General features: G+C 38.9%; 1 protein-coding gene across 2 annotated transcripts in view; it reads right to left on the bottom strand.

Moving 5' to 3' along the window:
- Positions 1–23,194, bottom strand: part of CBL (Cbl proto-oncogene) — a 116,161-nt gene that overhangs the window by 46,891 nt on the left and 46,076 nt on the right. For both annotated transcript variants that reach the window (XM_087821483.1, XM_087821482.1), the window contains exons 3-4: positions 4,203–4,349; positions 2,376–2,532 (exon numbers count right to left, since the gene is read on the bottom strand). In XM_087821483.1, coding sequence (XP_087677609.1) covers positions 2,376–2,532; positions 4,203–4,349 — 304 coding nt within the window. The remainder of the gene's footprint in view (positions 1–2,375; positions 2,533–4,202; positions 4,350–23,194) is intronic.

The raw sequence follows: 23,194 nt of genomic DNA on the forward strand, positions 1-23,194 counted from the left end.
CAATTATGTCAGTTAATATTCGACAAAGGAGGCAAGAGCATCCAATGGAGTAAAGACAGTCTCTTCAATAAGTAGTGCTGGGAAAACTGGACAGATACATGCAAAAAAATGAAACTAGACCAGCAACTTACACCATACACAAAAAGAAACTCAAAATGGATAAAAGACTTAAATATAAGATGCAAAACCATGAAAATCCTGAAAGAAAACATAGGCAGTAAAGTCACAGGCATCCCACGTAGTAGAATTTTCACTGATACATCTCCTAGGGCAAGAGAAACAAAAGGAAAAATAAACACATGGGACTACATCAAACTAAAAAACTTCTGCACAGCAAAAGAAAGCATCCTCAAAATACAAAGAAACCCCAGGGGTGGGAAAACATACTTGCGATGGATGCATCTGATAAGGGTCTAATTTCCAAAGTGTACAAAGAACTCATACTACTCAGCAAGAGGAAGACAGACAATCCAATTAAAAAATGGACAAACGACCTCAATAGACACTTCTCCAAAGAGGACATAAAGATGGCCAAGAGACACATGAGAAAATACTCAATGTTGCTAATCATCAGAAAGATGCAAATTAAAACCACAATGAGGTATCACTTCACACCTGTCAGAATGGCTCCATCAACAAATCAACAAATGACTTGGGCTGGCGAGGGTGTGGAGAAAGGGGAGCCCTGGTACACTGCTGGTGGGAATGCAGACTGGTGCAGCTACTGTGGAAAACAGTGTGGAGGTTCCTCAAAAAATTAAAAATGGAGCTGCCTTTTGACCCAGTGATCCCACTTCTAGGAATATATCCTAAGAACCTGAAACACTAATCAGAAAGAATATATGCACCCCTATGTTCATAGCAGCGCAATTTACAATAGCTAAAATCTAGAAGCAGCCCAAGTGCCCATCAGTAGATGAGTGGACAAAAAAGCTGTGGGACATTCACACCATGGACTACTACGCAGCTGTAAAGAAGAAGGATCTTGTACCCTTTGGGTCAGTATGGATGGACCTGGAGAATATTATGCTGAGTGAAATAAGCCAGGCAGAGAAAGACAAACATCACATGATTTCACTTATATGTGGACTCTAAAGAACTTAATAAACTGATGAACAGAATAGATTCAATGACATGGAAGCATAGATGAGACTGCAAATCTCAGAGGGATGGAGAAGGGTGTGTGGGTGGAGGGGGAGAGATTTACCAAAGAATTCGCATGCATATGTGCACAACCCAAGGACACGGACAATGGTATGGAGAGGGACTGGGGGGGCAAGGTGGAATGGGTCATTGGGGAGAAGAAAGGACATCTGTAATATTTTAAACAAAAATAAAAAAATAAAATAAATTTTAAAAATTTAAAAAGTATAGCCCACAATTCTTACAGTACATAATATTTGCTAATGATAATAAATAACTATCTTACTGGTTTATGTATTTACTATACTACACTTTTTATTGTTATTTTAGAGTGTATTCTTTTTACTTATAAAAAAAGTTTGCTGTAAAACTGTGTGCCATGTCATGCCAGCAGCAGCCTCACACATCTTGTGTTTACCACACATCTTGAATGCATCATTTTCTCTTGTGCTTGATTTAGTCTCACGTTGTTTTATAAATTTAATATAGCCTAAATGTACAGTGTTGATAGTCTACAGCAGTATATAGTGATGTCCTTGACCTTCACTTTCACTCACCACTCACTCAACGACACACCAGGGCAACTTCCAATCCTGCAAGCTCCACTTAGGGATGTGCCCCATATAGGTACACCATATTTCAGATCTTTTATACCATATTTTTCCTGTACCTTTTCTATGGTTAGACACACAAATACTTAACCACTGTGCTACAACTGTCCACAGGATTCAGTACAGTAACATGCTGGGCAGGGTTGCAGCACTGGAGGAGGCTACACCACACAACCTAGGTGTGCAGTAGGCTCTACCACACAGGTTTGGGTAAGTGCACTCCATGATGTTTACACAAGGATGAAACTGGCTAACGATGCATTTCTTAGAACAAATCCCTGTTGTTAGGTAGCACATGACTGTATACCCATTTTCTGGACATCCTACAACCATTAAAATGATGCAGAAGAATTCTTTAATAGCAAAGAAAGACTATAAATGTGAGGGTAAGAAAGCAGATTGTATAGTTATTATTTTTACCAAAGAAATACTGTATGTACATATACATATCTATATACAATTATGAAATACAAGGTAGCTCTAATCTTTTTTCTTTTGCTTATAGTTTCTAGAATAATTAAAAATACTTTCATAATAGGCAAAACCCCAAATGTTATTGTTTAAAGCTTTCTCTTCAGAAAAGGAGCCAGAACTACTTTAGCCAACATTTTAGTATCCTACCTGAAAGAGTCGTGTAAAGATGTCAAATTCAAAAACTGAAATATAATCATTGCAGGTCAGATCAATAGTGGACTTCAGAGCCATGGCCTCTAGCCCAGAACTGATGGGATGTACTTCATGAAGGGCCTGTCGGAAGTTCTTCCAAGGGACTATAGTCCTGGGTGGGTGAGAAGGCACAGAGTGAGGTGGCAGATAATCCTGGGCATTGCTATAATGAAGGAAAAGAGAGCCACATTAAGCTCTCACATCAGTTTCAATTCTCTTAAAGAAGCGGGGCTACGTTTTGGATTGAGAACAGAAGGGGAATAAATGATATATTTCTTAACTGTCTAATGAGTAAATTAACAACAGAGAAGTCTTTTTCCACTGTTCTTTGGCAGAAGTCACAAAATTAATCTCCTTTCTCGTCTTTCTTTAGACATTTGTTCTATTAGAGAAGTACAGAAAGAGAGACGAGAGTACTCTTTTTATATAATAAATGTGATCTGTGGCCAGACCTTCCCTAATTGAAAGCTTGTGTTTAAACTAACTTTTTAAAAACTATGTAAAACATTATGAGTTCTTTGAGGAACCCACAGCATCAAGGACTAGACAGGAGGAAATAGGCTTAAAGTACAGGAGAACAGAGCTCTCAGATAGATGAGAGAGAAACCATTGAACATAAAGCTGACTAAACCCCAGATACAGATACAGCTAGCAAGAGATATTACAGGGTTTCTCTTCCTTAAGATCTTTAATACAAATAGAGCCTTTGAAAAGCTTAAGCATTCGCTTGCCTGAAAAATCGGGCAGGGTGTAGAACTCCTTTCTAATGTAGTTATTAAGTTAAAGGAACAAAGTTAAACTTAGTCACGTCCTCTTCAACTAAGTTTAAGTCCGTAATTATTCTATATTTTATATGTAAATATGATTTTTTAAAAATAAAGGTGATATTTAAAGAGAGTTATGTTAGGATCTATATATTTAACTGAAAACTTTTATTGTTTTCTACCTTTTTCAGTTCTTTGATCCAAAATTTCAGATACTTAAGAACATTTATATTAATACTTAAAAACATAAACTTGACTCGTGAATTTGTCTATATACTTTAAAACTTCTGTATTTCAAAAGACAATATAACAAAGTGGAAAGACAAGGCATAGACTAGGAGAACGTATTTGTAATGTAATAAAGAATTAGCACCTACAACAAGAAAAAGACAACCCAACTGGACAATGGAGACGGCAGGAGTAAGAATCCGGACTCGTAAATGTGAGAAGATGCTCAATCTCCCATGTGATTAGTAATATAAAGCAAAATATGATACCAATTCCTATTACCAGTTCCTACAAGCCAAACTGTGAAGCTCCTGGAATTCATGTATACTAATTAAAGGAATATAAACTGGCACAACCACTCTGGAAAGCAATTAGGCAATATTTGGCAAAGCAGAAGATACACAACCCCCGACTCAGCAACTCCACTCCTAGGTAGGTAAATATGCACAAACTCTTGCATAGGAAGAAAATACAGTTTTGTTCACTGCAGCACTGTTTGCAATAGCAAATAATTTGAAATGTGTCAATTAAGAGCATAATGGGTAGGGCAAGGAAGAGAAGAGCACTCCATCAAAGAGCTTGGGTTTCAACTGAACCTGCAAAAGAATTTCTTTAAAAAAAAGGGGTGTGTGTTAATATTTACCAAAGCTGGGTAATATTTACACATAGTCATTATTTTACTTTGTTTTCCCATGTTTTAAATATTTCATTAACAAAAAACTAAACAAAAACTTACAATACAAACTTTAGTTCTTCATAGTTCAAATTCATGATTTTGATTGAAACTTACTTTTCCCCGAAAGCTTTCCTCCAAAATTCTGCAGCATCTGCTTTAGTAATCCGAAACGTGTCTCCTTGAAAGAGTCCACTTGGGAAGATTCCTTTTAGTTCTGCCAGCATGTGGCTGAAGATCAGGGACAGTTTGGTTAGGTTTCGCCTACAAATGATCAGAAGTACAATAATTAAATAAAGACATAAAATTATTTTTATCTTAAATGTACTCAATTCACCAGTCATGTAATATATGAACATTAAAGTACATTTATAAAAACCCTCTTCAAATATATACTTTCTGGCCAATATTATCAAAGATATATAAAACTAGGGAAGACGAGAGAAAGGAATGTGCTGTTGACAATATTAAATACAGCTGACCCTTGAACAACATGGGTTTGAATGTGCAGGTCCACATATGTGCAAATTTTTTTCAATAAATGCATACAGGAAGGTAAATGTATTTCTCTTCCTTATGATTTTCTTAGTAACATTTTCTTTCTCTAGCTTACTTTATTGTAAGAATACAGTATACAATACATAACATACAAAATATGTGTTAATTAACTATGTCAACAGCGAGCTATTAGTAAAGTTTTTGGGGAGTCAGTCATACACAGATTTTTTTACCGTAGGGGAATGCTCATAGGCACCTCTAACCCCTGCATTATGCAAGGGTCAGCTATACTCTGTGATATTATTATCTTTGTTCAAAGAATGGCTTTAGAACCTGTTTTCACCCTAACATCACAGGAAAGATGCAAACATATGGTGGAAGGACTGGTGACTCCACTCAGTCCACTCCTTCCCCCTACTCTATAAAGAGATGTTGTACAGTAAATAAGAAAAAGTTAATAGTAATATATTTTAAGGCTTTGAATCTTAAATTAAGCAGGCCTACTAATTCTGAGCATAAACTAACAAATAAATTTACTTTTTTAGGATGACATATAAGAGGATTCAATAAATAAATAAGAGCTTGTACACTGCTATAACCACTCAACTCATAAAAGAAATGTTAGAAAAGCAAAATATACTATTTTTTGCTTTGCATAAGCCATTCTGGATAAAAATATTATCATAAAACTCATATAACTTAAAGTTATCAATAAAAAAGACTATTTAAATATCCAGACCTAACAAATATTTTCACTAAGTCAGACCTTAAAGAGGTTTTACAAACACAACTCTTCCTTTCCAAAAATGAAACATTAACATTCAAACTATGTAAAAATGTTTAAGTGCACGTGTTACTACTGTTTTAATAATTAGTTAACTTTATTCTAATAACCTATTTAATGGATGTGATTATAAAGATGTAGCACAGTACCAATTTAATCTCCCTTTTAGTTATATCCTTTAAGCAATAATCTTTATCTTTAATGGTACTGTCACACGAAACAAGACAGAGATGCTCTTAGATATTACTATACACCAGAATAGCTACTGGCTGCACTTGCTTGTTTTCCCTTGCCTCAATATTAGCAGTTATGTATTCAAAAGTCTATTCTTGTCATATAAATTGACTATAAAATTTCAAGTAAATTCATGATCAAATTTGATTGCCTAAAAATTTTCTTTAATACAGATTTCTCTTTTTTATGCTATCCTGGAGTCATCATCAGTCCCACCTTTGTTTTTCCTGGATAAAATGCTGTACCAAAGAGACCGACTCTCTCTAGCCTGACTTTTCTGCAAAATGCTGCTGAAATCTTTCTAGCCAGAATGCCAACAAATCAGCTTCAGTTTTTTATATTTTTCTTCTTGTACTTGTAGCAAGTTATTCTTTCCAGTTTCCTATTTGTTTTCTGAAAGCACCTACAAAATATTAATATCCTATGAAGACAGCCTAAAATAATTCATATGCTTTTAAAAAGCTAAATAGTATAAGACAAAAACACAAGCACTTATTTAATTCCTAAACGCCACTACTGTTTTCCTCCTTGCACTTTGAGAGCCTTCATTTATTGCTGATTAGGACTTCTACTATTTCAAAAATAAAAAGAGAAAAGATCAGGAATATATCACAGAGGAATTCTGAATCAGATAACTCGGTAGTAAATCTTCAAAGCACAAATTATTCCCAGTGACTTTACTTACTATTCCAGCAGGACATCAGACTGCATGCGCAGTGCACAGAGCCTCGATATCAATATAACATACTGCCAAATGTTAATTTTTAAAGACAGGCAGGTAAGAGTCCACAAATCCCTTATGATATGATATGCTAAACTGTTATAACCTACTATGTGTAAAGAGCTATGCTAAACAGTACATCAGAATAATGTATGATATGACAGAAAAAATATAAGGTGTCCCTCAAAAATGTAGACACTCTTTAACAGCTGATGATTCACTTAATTTTCACTCCTTTTCAGGATTAACTGACTTGAAATAATGGGTGAAGCCAGACTAAGCTTTGAACAAAGAAAATTTATCCTAAAGTGCCACTAGACCTTTTTTATGGGGACACATAAAAGATAAAGTTTATGGTACAAAACCGGCAACAGTAGACGGACGCACTAAGGGCACACAAATGCCAAACAAAATGATTCTTGGTGTTTGCAATTCCATTACTTCGTGTTATCAGCAGGGCTGGACCAGAACAGTCATGAGCAGTTTGAAAACAGGCATTGACAAAAAGAATTATTCATTTCTGTAGATTCTTTTAAATTTTGAAAATGAACTATATGTTAATAAACACTGACTTTATAATCATTCAAAGTGCATTTACATTTTTGAGGGACACCCTGTATATATCACCACTCCCAAGATTACAACAGAGCTCTTTCTGGAGGAAAGGGGTTTGAATCTTCTTCCTAAAAATATCTTTCCTTGGTTTCTCCAATGGTGCCCTCCCTTGGTTCTCCTACTTGCTCTTGTCCTTTCTTTGGCTTTCTTCCTATTCTCTTAATAGAGTTATTTCCCAGAATTTGCTCTCTGCTATTTTCCTTTCTTTCTCTGTTACTTTCTTCACCCTTCCTATGCAATCTCAAGGCTTTAAACACTACTTTGCAAATGGTTCCCAACTCTTAGGCCTGGCAGCTTTCCATCTGCCTACCACATTTCTCCATTCAAATGCAAGCCACCTCAAAGCAACAGGTTCAAAATTAATCTTCCTTCTCAAGACTGTTCTTTCTTCATGTTCCCTATTTCTGTATTTAATGACACCACCCCCTCACTTCCTTCCCACAACTCAAAACCTCCAGTGGCTTCTTCCATTTCCCTTACTCTCTGTATCTGATTTACTTTTCAATCTGCTGGGCACTTATTGTCAATCCTACCTGAATTACATTATTATTCTAATATACTCTCCTTGCTACCTTACCTAACTATTCCATAATTCAAACTTCAGTCTCTTCCTATGCATGCCCAATCATACCACATAGAACTGCCTTTGCCTTTTAAGGAGGGGAGAAAACAACTTCCACGGTGCCAATGGGACAAAACCCAAGCTCAGCTTTAATTTTAAGACTTTCCACTGACCTGGATCTAAGCAACCTTTCTAACTGACTTCTTAGCTCTTCACTGGTATATTCCAGCCAAACTGGATACTTTACCTTTTCTTACATGTACTCTATGTACTCTATGTACTCACTCACTCTACCTCTAAGCCTCTGCTTATCCATTCCCTTGTCTGAAATAAGACACAGCTTAAATGTCATTTCTTGAGAGGCCAGCTGCAAGTACTAAATCTCCAAAACATCCCTGGCCCTTTCACTGCAAATCTCTCAGTCACCTGAGCCCATCTTCTACTATAGTTATCTGTGTACATGGAGGTGAATCCATTTCTGATGTGTATTTACTTACATCCCTTTGGGCATCTGGCATAATTTCTAACCTTCATTATAGCAGAAAACATCTGAATGCCTACTACATGCTGCTAGGTATTGAGGATGGATACAATGAACAAAACAACATCCCTAGTATTATGGCATTTAAATCCCCATGGGATAGTATCGGGTGGAGGGAGAAAAGTGCTTTGAAGAAAAACAAGGCAGGATATGAAAGAGTCACAGAGAGTTGGAGGGTTGCCATTTTAGAGAGGGTAGTCTTAGGAACTTCTAGAGGATTGATTCTTTAGCCAAGTCTGAAGTAAAGACAGGAAGTGAGTCTTGGGATGCCTGGGCCTTGTCGGCACCTTTGACTCTTCAAATAATTTCCCATTGAGAGTCTACCAGGTATCCAGCACTCTGCCGGCCCAGAGATAAAACACATACCAAATGGACAGAAAGCTTTCTTAATTTGTGAAGTAAGCCACAAAGACAGGAAAGGTATTGACCACAGGATATAATGACACCAGGTACCCACAAGCAGTTCAAAGTGCTGACTGAAATAGGTACTGAAAACCAATTTAAGACAATTTCTTACTCAAGAATGCATCCTACCCAAAAAGCCAGCTTATATTTCTTAAAACCAACAGAGATGTGTATCATAAGCCTCACACTTCTTAAAAGGAAATAAGGAATCTATAGAAGCCCATGGGTCAGAGCATTTTGTAACTGAATCTGAGTTGAAATTCTGCTCAATAACATTTTAAGGCCTTAGGCTTATGCTTCAGTGTCTACAGTGGATAGGGCAGAGTTTAGTTAGCAGAACCTGCCTAAAATGTACTTAGAACAATAAATCATGATGGCTCTTTGGGCTTACTGCAAGGTAGTCAATGCTTTTCAAAATTCTCTCAGCAGTTACTTCAATTCCTACAATATGTTCTAACAATTCTCCAAAGACACACGGAGGAGCACTACTATTAAATACTTTGTGAATGCCCTGAAGAGAAAACTTGTCTTTTTTAATTTCCAGCAGAAACAAGTAGTACAAGTTTTTCTTTAACTCAGAATTTGAAGGTCGTTTTTACTACCTCTAATCCTAACCACTTACATCTAAGCAACTGCAAATTCTACTCTATAACTTCCATCTTTCTCTTCTTTCCTGTCACAACTTCCCCATAATCAAATGCTGATTCTGTAAGTAATGACAATTTATTTTTAAGTTCAAGACTGGTGTCAGGCCCTAGCTGGTTTGGCTCAGTGGTTAGAGAGTCGGCCCACAGACTGAAGGGTCTTGGGTTCAATTCCAGCCAAGGGCACGTACCTCGGTTGCAGGCTCCATCCCCGCCCCATTTTGGGCGCATGTGGGAGGCAACCAGTACATGGACACTTCCCTCACCCCCACCCCCTCTGAAAAAGTAATGGAAAAAATATCCTCGGGTGAGGACAAAAGCTAATAAAAATTTAAAATTAAAAAACATTTATAAAGACTAGTGTCAGTTCTTTCCCCCAACCTCTAAAAGGTCCTACTCTAAAAGTTGATATATCTCAGGACCAAAGTAATGGCATACATTTTTTAGTGTATAATACCAGCTAATAAGGGACTAATATTTTTATGTCACCAATACATAAATATATTAAAAATTAAATGAGCAATTATAGCTCCTGTTTTAGTTTCAAAGAGAGAAAAATAAATACCACTTGACAGGAAACACAACCACCATTTCCATGCATCAAGCAAGAGAGTGTTGGAAAGTAGCCTTTATAATAAGAGATAAACAGAAAACTCAAATGATGCTGACCCATGCATTTACTACATGAAATACTGAAAAACAAGCTATTTTGTAACTCTTGGCCACAAAATACTTTGCAGAGAAAGAGGAAATGGAAAAAGAAACTAGTATGGGGAGATCAATTAATCCTTAATATTAAAATGTATTTATTAATGTTTAAGACAAGTATTGAGAGGAGTATCACTCTTTTTTGTTTTAATGAGAATCCCTGAGAGGTATAATAACAGTTTCAAGAAGAAAAAGATTGTTGAGAAATGAATATTAAGAGATTGAGGTCTCTGAGAAAAAAAATAAAAGTGACCTACAAAACAGTTAGCCCAAAGTATTTATAAAGATATTCTCACTTAGGGTTACTTTTTTTTGAAACTCCATTTTGATAGACAGTGATAAATTCTATAATTGAAAAGCATGCTTTTTAAATTCCTTCTACAAAGGAGCACCGGAAAATATATGCATATGATAATAGTCAAGAGGACTAGAGATCTAAAACGTATTTCCTGATCTCCTATTAACTTATTGTGTCCTTGAACAGTTATTTAACCTCTCTGGGCCTCTCTTGCCGCAGAAGTAATATAAGGAAGCTGGAATCAATTCTCTTAAAGATCTCTTCCCATGTATAAATTCATGCTATACCACTGATTTGAAATTGGAAAAGGAACCTTAACTGCTAATTTAATTTCACAAGAGGGATGGAGAAGAAAGGCACGAGAGAAAGCAAGCTAGTGCCTGTCTCTATATGACTGAGGACTAGAAATTTTACGAATAATATAGTTTTCTTTTTTTTAAATCCTCACCTGAGGATATTTTTTCCATTGCTTTTCAGAGAGAGTGGAAGGGGGAGGGAGAGAGAGGGAGAGAGAGAGAGAGACAGAGAGAGACAGAGACAGAGACAGAGACAGACAGAGACAGAGACACATCTATGTGGGAGAGACACACTGATTGGTTGCCTCCTGCATACGCCCTGATCGGGGCTGGAGATGGAGCCTGCAACCCAGACACATTCCCTTGGTCAAAACTGAACCCAGGACTCCAGTCTGCGGGCCGACGCTGTAACCACTGGACCAAACCAACTAGGGCATGAAATAATAATTTTTAAAAGTAAATTTTATTCCTGCCTGCAAAGAATTGAAATCTTATAAAATTTAAATGGACAGGACATCTGTAATACTTTCAACAATAAATTTAAAAATTTTAAATGAACAGTTAATTGTATAACCTGTATATAGGGTCTGAAAAATTAATCTAATCTGATAAGTTAAAATATTGTTATCTACTTTGACACTAGGGACTGGCTAAATCCCAAAATATGTTAATTATTTTACTCAAAGAATTTTATAATTCCTGAAGAAATAATACAGAAACATCAAAAATCTCAGTATTTCAAAATATAGTCTTATGTGAAAATGGTTCAAAGACTCAGAAAGAAGTTTCTTTGATTTTGAAAAATAGAAGCAGAGCTTTCCTTTTAAAATCAATAACTTAGTTAACTGTAGAGTCTAAGTGATAGGTATATGATTGTTGTAAAATTCTTTCAACTTTTCTGTATGACGAAAATTTCACAATAAAACATCTGGGGGTTGGAAAGGAGTACCACAAAAATTGAGGCTGAAATCTATTTTAATATTTGAGGACCTAATGATCCTGTAATTCCCAGTGAGAAAATTTCAAAATGATTAACATTTTTAATATTAATGATTAACCAACCGCACAACATTATATGATACCACTTTGGAGTTGTAAAATATTCCCAAAATGAGGTCACCCATTCTTTGCTAATCAGCCATGGTGTGGGCTGAAAAACTCATATGGACGATGATAACGTAATTATACTCTGAAAGGTGAAGTGACTGGTGCTTTTAAGTATTGCAAATAAAGGTACCATTTCGGTGATAAATGTGCTGCTTTTCCTATTCACTGTTAAACTCCAAAAACCTGTAGACAAACACTAGTGTCATCCCAAGAATGCTGAGTGAGAACATACTGAGATGACATTTATAACTCAATAGCAGCATCCTCTGCTCACAGTAGTCAGCTTTAAAAATAGATACAACGGAACTTCAACAAAGCTTCACAGGAAGCCAATGAAGTACTGGTTAACTCTTATCTGCTTAAACTGCTTTTTAAAAAGGGCAAAACGAAAACCAGTATATCTAAAAATACCAATAATCTTTTTTACTAAACATGTATTAAGTGAATTTGGTACTGTACTCATGGTGCTGCTTTTGAGACTCCCAAGCTACATGGTAACAGATTACCGCCCACAACATGAACCGCCCCGGCCTTCTGAGCCGTTACACGGAATTCTAAAACGAAGGCTAGTCCACCACGTGGAGGGAAAGGCAGCAGCCCTTACGAGGCCCCCACGCCCCTCACACTTCTACCACAGCGGTCTTAAGAGGCTCAATCTCCCTATTCCCTCCATACAAAAACCTTCATGACTTCCCAATAACCAAACAATTCAAATTGCTCAGTTTATACGTCAAAGAACTCACAATACGGTTTTGATTCACTCTAAATATACACTGCTCAAAATTTCCCATTCTGTCTTTTCCCATTATATACTTTCCTGGCTGGCTGGGTGACAATTTACATAAATATATGCCTCTCTCCATTTCTAATAGTTAACACTAATAGCTTACTACATATCAGATACTTTGCTAAACTACATGTATACTTCACTTAACTCTCTTAATAATGCTGTGAAGTAGGAATTACTAATCCTATTTTACAAATGAAAAGCAAAGACTTAGTGACATTAAATAACTTGTCGAAAATCTTCAGAGCCAGTAAGTGGCAGAGCAGGTCTGTCTGATTCAATAGCCCAGGCTCATTGGTATGGCACACACAGTTATTCCTTTCAATGACTATGGTTACTGAAATCCTGTCCATTCAAAGTTCACTTTAAATGCTATCTCCTTAGTGTGTGTTCAGGGAGGGGAACAGGTTTGCCAGTTTTCATTCAGTATGTACTCTATAACTTTGGACCCCCCACACCCTGCCAAATTCCATCTTGTTCATATTTTGCATATGAACATGTCCTACTTTGTATCAGCTGTCTTATTCCCGTCAGGATGTCCTACTTTGTATCAGCTGTCTTATTCCCGTCAGGATGACAACTCCTTAAGGGCAGGGGCAGAGAAGGTTTCTTACATACTTTATCCCCTGCAATAGTGAGCACACTGCCTTGCACTTAACAGTCATTCAATAAAATTTGCACAATTGAATTGGAAAATGTAACTTATTTTATATATCTTTATTGATTTCCGAGAGAGGAAAGGAGAGGGCGAGAGAGAGACAGAAACATCAATGATGAGAGCGTCATTGATCGAGCCCACAACCTGGGCATGTGCCCTGACCAGGAATCGAACCCTGACAGCCTGGATCCTAGGTCGACGCTCAACCGCTGAGCCACGCCCGGCTGGGCTTTTTAATATACTTTTATTGATTTCAGAGAGAGGAAAGGAGAGGGAGATAGACAGAAAAATTGATGAGAGAGAAACATCAATTGGTTGCCTCCTGCATGCCCTCTACTGGGGATCGAGACCGCAACCTGGGCACGTGCCCTGACTGGGAATTGAAACAGCGACCTCCTGGTGCATGGGACAACACAACCAACTGAGCCACACCAACTGAACTATAATTTATTTTATACTTTAACTTTTTATTTTGGAATTTTAGGTTTACAGAAAAGTTGCAAAGATAGTACGCAGCGTTCCCATATACCCCTCACTCAGTTTCCATTCCCCTTATTATCTTATATTACTGTGGTACATCTGTCAAAACTAAGATGCCAACATCAGTCTAGTCCTATTAACTAAACCCAGACTTTACTCAGGTCTCACCAGTTTTTCCATTAATGTCCTCCTCTCTTCCAGGATCCCACCCAGGATACCACATCTATTCATCCTGTCTCCTCAGTCTCCTCTGATCTGAGACAGTTTCTCCGTCCTTCCTTGTGTCCCGTGACCTTAATCATTTTGAGGACTACTACTTGGATATTTTTGTAGGACATCCCTCAACTTGTGTTCCACTGATGTTTTTCTCATATTTTGACTGGGGTTAAGTTTACAGAAACAATACCACAGAAATGAAGTGCCTACTCATCACATTGTATCAGAAGTACATAAAGTCCACATGACATCACTGGGACTGTCAACCTTGACTACTCACATAAGGCAGTGTTTACCATACTTCTCCGCTACAGAGTTACTGCTGGAAAATATTTACTTTTACACAGATATATTCCTTCTTTCCTAAATCATTTAAAACCGACAACTTAGAGGAAACAAGATGGCGGCGTAGGTAACAGCTGTACCCGCCGCCTCCCGCAACCACATCAAAATTACAACTAAAATACAGAACCACCATCACTCACAGCCTCTTGAAATCCAGCTGAACAGAAGCCCCACAGCCAGGGAGCTGAAGAAGCACAGGAGGGACGGAGACACGGGCCGATAGGGGCTGAATCGGGGTTGAATGGGAGACATGCCACGGGCCAAACCTGATGCCCCGGGTTAAACCCGGGAGGGAATCTCGGTGGCGGAGGTTTCCCGGAGGAGTGGGTTGGAGGGGGTCCAAGCCCCACATCAGGCCCCCAGCCCAGGGCTCCGGGGCCGGGAAGAGACGTCCCCACAACCTCGGGCTGTGAAAACCAGCGGAGACTGTCCCTGAGGGTCGCAGAGGCTGCAGGAGCCCCAGCAACTCTCTTAAAGGGCGAGCGCAAGGACTCACTCAGACGCGCTCCCTCTGAGCCCAGCGCCGGGCAGCAGCTTGAAAGGACCTGGGACACTTGGGGAGGAGCTAACCTGCCTGAAATCGGGCAAGAGGTGGAGAGGCAGCTTCCTCCCAGGCAGAGGAGCTGGCAGAGGCCATGGCTCCTTTGGCGAGCCCCCCCGCACCCACAGCCGGCAGGCAGGCGCCATATGTGAATCGCCAGCACCTGACTCACACCTTTGGCCCCGCCCCTCCCACCTTCAGGCTCATCCAGGCCATTTCCAGTGACTTTTCTGTGCAAGTGGCCTCTTGAGCCTCATGCTTAAGACTTTCCTAGAATCTCTCAAACAAGCAGCAGAGGGCCCCATATGGCTTGATAAGTAACCCCAGGCCTGGCACTAGCGGCAGCCTGCACTGGCTCATAGCTTGGCCTCTCCTGGACACCTCCAAGCCCAGCACAAGTAGCTGCCAACTACAGTTTGCTGTGTAGCTCATGCTGGGGGGCCCTGGGCAAGGCACTGGCACAGGCTGACTTTGCACCTCCCGAGAGGCCCCAGAGACAGTGCACCCGGTGGTCAGACTTGACCACGCTGGATTACAACCCTACCACATCCACGAGTGACACACTCAAGGGGCGCATTTGGTGAACACCGAAGCTCCACTGAAGTAAATCCTGCTCTATAGGGGTGTCTCCAGCACAGCAGCTCTCTGGCTGTAGTTGCAGCTGGTCCTCACAGCTGATTGGTCTGGAGGTCAGTTCCTCCCAGGGACGCCAACAGCAACCAAGGCTCAACTACAACAGGACAGTGCACACAGCCCACACAGGGGAGCACCTAGAAGGCCCAGCTCAGGTGACTGGGGAGGCTGAGCCACTGGACCCTACAGGACACCTACTACACAAAGCCACTCTACCAATTCCAGGAGACATAGCAGCTCTACCTAATACATAGAAACAAACACCCGGAAGCAGCCAAAATGTGGAGGCAAAGAAACATGTCACAAAGGAAAGAATAGAAGAAATCTCTAGAGGAGGAACTAAATGAAATAGACCAAAGCAAGCTAACAGATACAGAGTTCAGGATCTTGTTTATAAGGATGCTCAAGCATATTATTACAAAAACAACTGAGAAAATTGATGACCTAATAAAGTACCTATCAGAAAGGAAGGCTACATGAACTGAAATGAAGAATAATTTGCAGGGAATCAACAGTAGAGTAGAGGACGCTGAGAATCAAATCAGCAATTTGGAACATGAGGAAACAAAAAACACCCAACCAGAAGAGCAAAAAGAAAAAAGAAGCCAGAAATATAAAGACAGTATAAGGAGCCTCTGGGACAACTTCAGGAGGCCCAACATTCGTATTATTGGGGTGCCAGAAGGGGAAGAACAAGAGCAAGGAATTGAAAACCTATTTTAAAAAATAATTACAGAAAATTTCCCCTACCTGGGGAAAGAAATAGACTTACAACTCCAGGAAGCACAGAGGGTCCCAAACAAGAGGAACCCAAAGAGGCCCACAGCAAGACACATCATAATTAAAATGCCAAAGGTAAAGACAAAAAATCTTAAAAGCAGTAAGAGAAAAGCACAAAATAAATGAAACAACTGTTTACAGACACTGGACATTAGGCAGCAGAGGACTGTGGTCTCTGAGAGAGGGAAACTAACAAGGTGGACCCTACAACTGGCTGAAATTACTGCCTGGAAAGCTTCCAGGCCTCAGCACTAGGAAGGGAAGGGGAACCCAAGCAGTCTGAGTCAAAGAGACGGAATTGTGCACCTGGGGAAGCCATGGCAGGTGGAGTGGTCAGTGCAGAATACAAAGAGGAGAGACCGCCATAGAGAGAGCAAGTTCTGGAGATCTACAGAGGGGGCCTTCTATGTCTTTGGGTGAGCACGGATCAACTCAGGAAAATACCTGAGGCTGGGTAAAGAACTACCTGAAAGGAGCAGAGTTCTTTTCATTCCCCATTCTCACACAGAGAGGAGCAGAGAGGGGAAAAAATCTTGTTATTAGAGAGCATGGGGAGAGGGAATAATTAGCCCTAGATTAAAAGCTCTTCAGCTCTGGACTCACAAAGTATAAATGAATCAAACTATTCCAAGTAACTCAGCTGTTTCCCAGAACAAAGCAAGAATATTTCTAAGAAGATAAAAGTATAGCTCTGGATGGGTGGCTCAGCTGGTTGGAGCATCTCCCCGTACAGTGAATGGTTGCAGGTTCAATTCCAGTCAGGGTATATACCTTGGTTGCGATTTGATCCCCAGTCAGGGCACATGTGGGAAGCAACCCATCCCTGTTTCTCTCTCACATCGCTGCTTCTCTCTCTCCCTCCATCTGTCTCTCTGTCCCCCTCACTCAACATGTTCTTGGTAAGGATTTAAAAAAAAAAAAAAGTATCCAGCACCTAACAAGATAAAATTAACAATGTCTGGCATCCAATCAAAAATGTCCAAGCATGGCCCAGCTGGTGTGGCTCAGTGGCTGAGCATAGACCTATGAACCAGAAAATAGTGGTTCGATTTCCGGTCAGGGCACATGCCCAGGTTGCAGGCTCATCCCCCAGTGGGAGACATGCAGGAGGCAGCTGATCAATGTTATGCTCTCACATCAATGTTTCTCTCTTCTCTCTTCCTCTCTCTAAAAGTCAATAAACTGTACATTTTTTAAAAATTTCCAATTTGATGAAAATTATAAATTTCAGACTTAAAAAATACTGAGAGCAAACAAATTTGGATCGTCTCATACCTCTTTCCCAAGTCCACAGAAGACATTTCTATTCTGCCCTGGAACCTTTTCTGACTGAGCCCCTCAACACAGCAATCTAAGCAGCTACAACCCATCCATAGGACCCAACACTTATTAAAATCTATTTACCAGCCTTGATATTCTGTTCCTTTGAAATGTATAATGGTTCAACCACACAAAAAAAGACAAGATTAGCCTGCCTTATTCCAGAATTATAAAGCAGTACTGGAACAGTATAACGTCATGAAAAGCTTACTACTCTTTAAAAGATTAGAAGGCACTGCAACAAAATGACAGCAGCAATCACTTCTTTCCCTTCACTACTTTCTCAATTCCCTATCATATGGCTATAGCATTTTAAAATTGTACATATTAATACAGATGTTCTCAAATTGTGCTAAACAGTCGCTGGGGTCCTTGAGACCCTTTCAGGGGCACTGAAATGTTAAAATTATTTCCATAGCAATACTAAGACACTGCATGATTTGTCTTTTCCACTGTGTTGAAATTTACATTGATTGCATAAAGCAACGGTGGGTGAGACTGATGGTTCCTCAACATGAACCAAGACAGTAACACTAAACTACACGTTTAGTCCCTGTCTTCTTCACCACAACTTGCAATAAAAGCAAAATGTTAGTTATACTTAACATCCTTGATGAAGCAGGAAAGATCACTAATTTTACTAAATGTTGACTGCTCAGGATGTTTTTAACATTCTGTATGAGAAAATGAGAAGTACACACAAAGCACTTCTGTTGTAATGACATCCTCTGAAAGAGCACTTGTGCAATGTTTAAATTATCAGTTGAAGTAGCCACTTTTTTTCATAAAACATGTTTCTTTTTGTAAACCATTTAACCATTTTAAGTATACAATTCAGTAGCATTAAGTATATTCACGTTGGGTAACTATCACCACTAACCATTTCTAGAATTTTTCATCAACCCAAACAGAATTAGCAGTACCTATTTCTCTCTATGCCCAGCTAATCCTGTCTTTTTCGTACTTTCTGACTCTATGAGTTGAACTATTCTAGAAACCTTATATAAGTGAAATAATACAATAATTTGTCCTTATCTGGCTTCTTTCACTTAGCATAATGTTTTTAAGGTTTACCCATGTGGTAGCATGTATCAGAATTCCCTTCCTTATTATACCTAGATATACAGACCACATTCATCTGCTGAGGGACAACTGAGCGGAGTCCACCTTTTGGCTACTGTGAATAGTGCTGCTATGAACACGATGCACAAATAATTGTTCAAGCCTCTGCTTTCAATTCTTTTGGGTAAATACCTAGAATTGTTAGGTTAGATGATAATGCTATCTTCAACTTTTTGAGGAACCGCCAAACTGTTTTTACAATGATTGCACCACTTTACATCATCCCAGCAGTACACATGAGTTCCAATGTTTCCACATCTTTGTCAACACTTGTTAGTTTCCCTTTTTTGTTAATAACCATCCTAATGGGTGTGAAATGGTATCTCATGGTTTTGATTTGCATTTCTCTAATGACTAATGATATCGAGCATTTTTCATGTGCTTAATGGCTAATTATATCTTTTTTGGAGAAATGTCTATTCATATCTTTTGCTCATTTTTTCATTAGGTTGTTCTTTAGTTGAGTTGTAGCAGCAGTTATTTATCTATTCTAGATTTTAATCCCTTATCAGGTGATTTGCAAAAACTTTCTCCCAATTAATGGATTGTGTTTTCACTCTCGTTAGTGTCCTTTGATGCATAAAGATTTTTTAATTTAATTTATTGGGGTGACATTGGTTAATTACACACATATCAGGTATACAATTCTGCAATACAGCATCTGTATACTGTATTGTGTTTACCAACCAAGTCTCCTTCCATCACCATTTATCCCAACTTTCCCTACTTCTACCTCCCCCCACCCCCAATGCATAAAGTTTTGAATTTTTATTAAGTCCAATTGATCTGGGGTTTTTTCTTTTATTGTCTGTGATTTGGTGTGATACTAAAAAAATTGTGGCCCCAAAATGAGATCATGAAGATTTTCACGTTTACTTCCAAGAGTTTTACATTTTAGCTCTTAAATTTAGATCTTTGATAGTTTTGAGTTATTTTTATATACGCTGTACATCAATGTCCAGCTTCATTCTTTTGCATGTGGATATCCAGTTTTCTCAGTACCGTATGTTGAAAAGACTGTCTTTCCCCCTTTGAATGGACTTGGCATGCTTGTCGAAAATTAATTGACCATATGTGAGAGGTTTTATCTCTGGGCTCTCTATTCTATTCCATTGATCTGTATGTCTGTCCTTATGCCAGTACCACACCATCTTGATCACTGTGGCTTTGCAGTAAAGCTTTGAAATAAAGAAATGTGAGTCCTCCAACTTTGTTCTTTTTCAAGATTGTTTTGGCTATTCAAGGTGCCTTGAGCTTCTTTATGAATTTTAGGATAAGCTTGTCAATTTCTGCAGAAAGGGCAGCTGGAATTTTGACAGGAATTGTGGTGGACCTGTAGATCAATTTGGAGTATTGCCATCTTTTTAAGTTTTATTCATTTTTATTGTTGAAAGCATTACAGATGTCCCCCCTTTCCCCCACTGGCCCTCTCCACCCTGCAACTAACCCCCCCTCCAGGCCTTCTCCACACTATTGTCTGTGACCATGAGTTATGCATATATGCATATAAGTTCTTTGGTTAATCTCTTCCAGACCCCCCCCCCACCTTCCCTCTGAGATCTGTCAGTCTGTTCCATGCTTCTATGTCTCTGGATCTATTTTGTTCATAGATCTATTCTGTTCACTGGTTTATTTTGTTCATTAGATTCCACATATGAGTGAGATCATGTGATACTTGTCTTTTTCTGACTGGCTTATTTTTGCTTAGCATAATATCTCCAGGTTCCTCCATGTTGTCTCAAGGGCAAGAGATCCTTTTTTCACAGCTGCATAGTATTCCATTGTATAAATGAGCCACGGCTTTTTTTTATCCACTCGTCTACTGATGTGCACTTGGGCTGTTTCCAGATCTTAGATATTGTAAACAGCACTATGAACATAGGGATGCATATTGCAATACTAAGTCTTTGAATCTATGACCATGGGATTTCTTTCCATTTACTTAGGTCTTCTTCAACTTCTTTCAGCAGCATTTTGTAGTTTTCAGTGTACAAGTGTTAAATTTATTCCTATTTTATTCTTTCTGATGGCATTATAAATGGAATTGTTTTCTTAATTTCATTTTTGGATAGTTTGTTGCTGGTGTATAGAATACAATTCATTTTTATATATTGACCTTGTATCCTGCACTTTGCAGAACTCATTTATTGGTTTGAGAAGTTTTTTTAGTGGATTCCTTGGGATTGTCTACAAACAAGATCATGTCATGTGCAAATAGAGATAGTATTACTTCTTCCTTTCCTTTGTGGTAGTATTTCTCTATTCTGCTTAATTGCTCTGGCTAGAACCTCATATGTTGAATATGAAGCAGTGAGAGCAGGCATCCTTTTCTTGTTCCTGATATTAGAAGGAACGCTTTCAGTCTATGGCATGTACAGCATTTTTAAGTAAAAGAATAATAGACAAAGTATGGTTACTAAGACAGTTTCTTCAAAATGAAAAAAATGACCTGTCACTTTAAGGAAAACAATTGATAGCTTTTGCTGCCAGTAATAACATTTGAGCTTTTAAATAAAAATTATAATTCTGGAAAACTTCCATCTACCACCGTGAGCTTAACAGTTTCCCAATAAAACTTTTATAATGAGATTTAATTAATTAATGTGATTGTATAATGATGTTTCAACACTCAGAATATCTACATAATCTAGTAAACCAATATATCCCAAGTGACCAAGGCCTGATGTTACAAAATCGTACATGAGTAAAAGATTAATTCCAAGTGCAAGACTATGGATTTCAATGAAACAAAATAAAAATGTTCTTTAAGGTGGTCTAAAAGATTTGCAAAAATGTAACACTCCTTTAAAAATATTTACCATAAAAATGATTCCAGGTTCAAGATTGCAAGATGGCAGGAAATTAAGTTAGAAGCTACACTCTCCCAAGACCAAAATGGAATTACAACTAATATATGGAATATATTAGTTGAATAACCAACTGAATAACCAACTGAAAACAATCTGAAGAGCACCTCATAACCAAGGAGGAAAAGTGGAAACCACATAGAGACTGGCAGAAAGTGTGGAGGCATGAAAGGGCTGGTTGGGCTCCCATAGGCAGCAGCTGAAGGTCCAGAGGGAGATCTCAGCTGTAGGGGTTCCCACTGAGAACTCTGGGGTCTAAACCCCAAGCTGGGTTCTCCAGCCCACAGCATCAGAACTGAGAAAGGTGTCCACATAACATCTGTCTGTGAAAAGCAGCAGGGTTTCTGTCTGCTAGGTGGAGATGGCTGGAAATGCAGGCACCCTCTTAAAGGGCCAACAAAGCACAAAATTTTGTGTGCAGCCACTCACCTTGGGCTCCAGCAGAGGTAAGGCAGAATAGACTAGAGCTATGTGAGGAGAACCCAGAAATGCTAACTCTGGAGATAGATCTTAGAGGACAGCCATATGGATTCTGGTGCTGACCCATTCCCCCATACAGCAGAGGACATCTTTCTCAGGCAAACATTTACCATCCAAGCAGCTTTTGCCTGGGGGGGGGGGGGGGGGAGCAATTGCTCCACCCTATTGGAAAACCACTCACCCCACCCTGTGGAGTTCCTACAGCCTGTGGCTCATTAAGAGACTGAATAACAATCAGCCTCTAGGTGATTGAATCTTTGCTATATTTGCTTCTGGACCCAGGTCTTGGAAAAGCAGACCCTGGTGCACATCATGGTCTTTTCCAAATGCACCAAGCCCCAAAAGAGAAAGCCACAGGCTGTGGGGTTCAGAAAACTTTAAACAGGGTACTCAAGGCCAGTCACAAACAGTGTCCGAACTAGCCTGTACCAGAGACCATCCAAAAGACTGGGAGTCCTAGCAGATCTACCTAATACAAAGAAACAAATCCAAATAGGAAGTCAAAATGGGGAGACAAAAAAACAAGCCCCAAATGAAAAGAACAAGACAATTCTCCAGAAGAAGAGATAAATAAAGATAAGCAATCTATCATATTACTGAACATAGGATGCTCAACAGCATGAGAAAAGATATGGAAACTATGAAGAAAATTAAGAATGGCATAGTAGACATGGTAGAAAAAGATCAGAGAACAAAAAAGAAAAAACAATTAAAAAACAGGACAGTTTAAGAGAGCTGTGGGACATGAAATGTAACAATATTCACATCACAGGAGTTCCAGAAGGTGAAGAAAGTGACCAAGTTATAGAGAACCTGTTTGAAAAAATAATGGCAGGAAACTTCCCTAACTTGGTCAAGGAAAAAGTCATACAAGTTCAGGAGGCACAGAGAGTCCCAAGCAAGAAGAATCCAAACAGGCCCACACCCAGAAACATCAAAATTAAAATGCCAAAAATTCAAGACAAAGAGAGAATCTTAAAGGCAGCAAGAGAAAAGGAATCTGTTACCTACAAAGGAGCTCCTTTAAGGCTGTCAGCTGATTTCTCATCAGAAACTCTACAGGCTAGAAGGGAATGGCACGAAGTATTCAAGGTAATGGAAAGCAAGGATCTGAAACCAAGACTAGTCTATCCAGAAAGGCTATCATTCAAAATAGATGGTGAAATAAAGAGCTTCCTAGACACAAAAAAAAGGCTAAAGGAGTTTATTGCCACCAAACCAGCATCGCAGGAAATGTTACAGGGATAGCTATAAGAAGTAGAATGCTTGGTAAAGCTCCCCTCTGAAGTTGTCGGACCAGGGCTTTTGTTTGCTGGGAGTTTTTTGATTGCTTTGATTTCATCAGTTGTTCTTAGCCTATTCAAGTTTTCTGATTCTTCCTGAATCCTATTCAAGTTTTCTGATGCTTCCTGAATCCATTTTACATGATCTTACTCATATTCGGGATCTGATGAACAAAATAGACCC

The sequence above is a fragment of the Miniopterus natalensis genome, chromosome 11 (assembly GCF_054644295.1).
Source record: "Miniopterus natalensis isolate mMinNat1 chromosome 11, mMinNat1.hap1, whole genome shotgun sequence".
In the NCBI taxonomy this organism is placed as follows: domain Eukaryota; kingdom Metazoa; phylum Chordata; class Mammalia; order Chiroptera; family Miniopteridae; genus Miniopterus; species Miniopterus natalensis.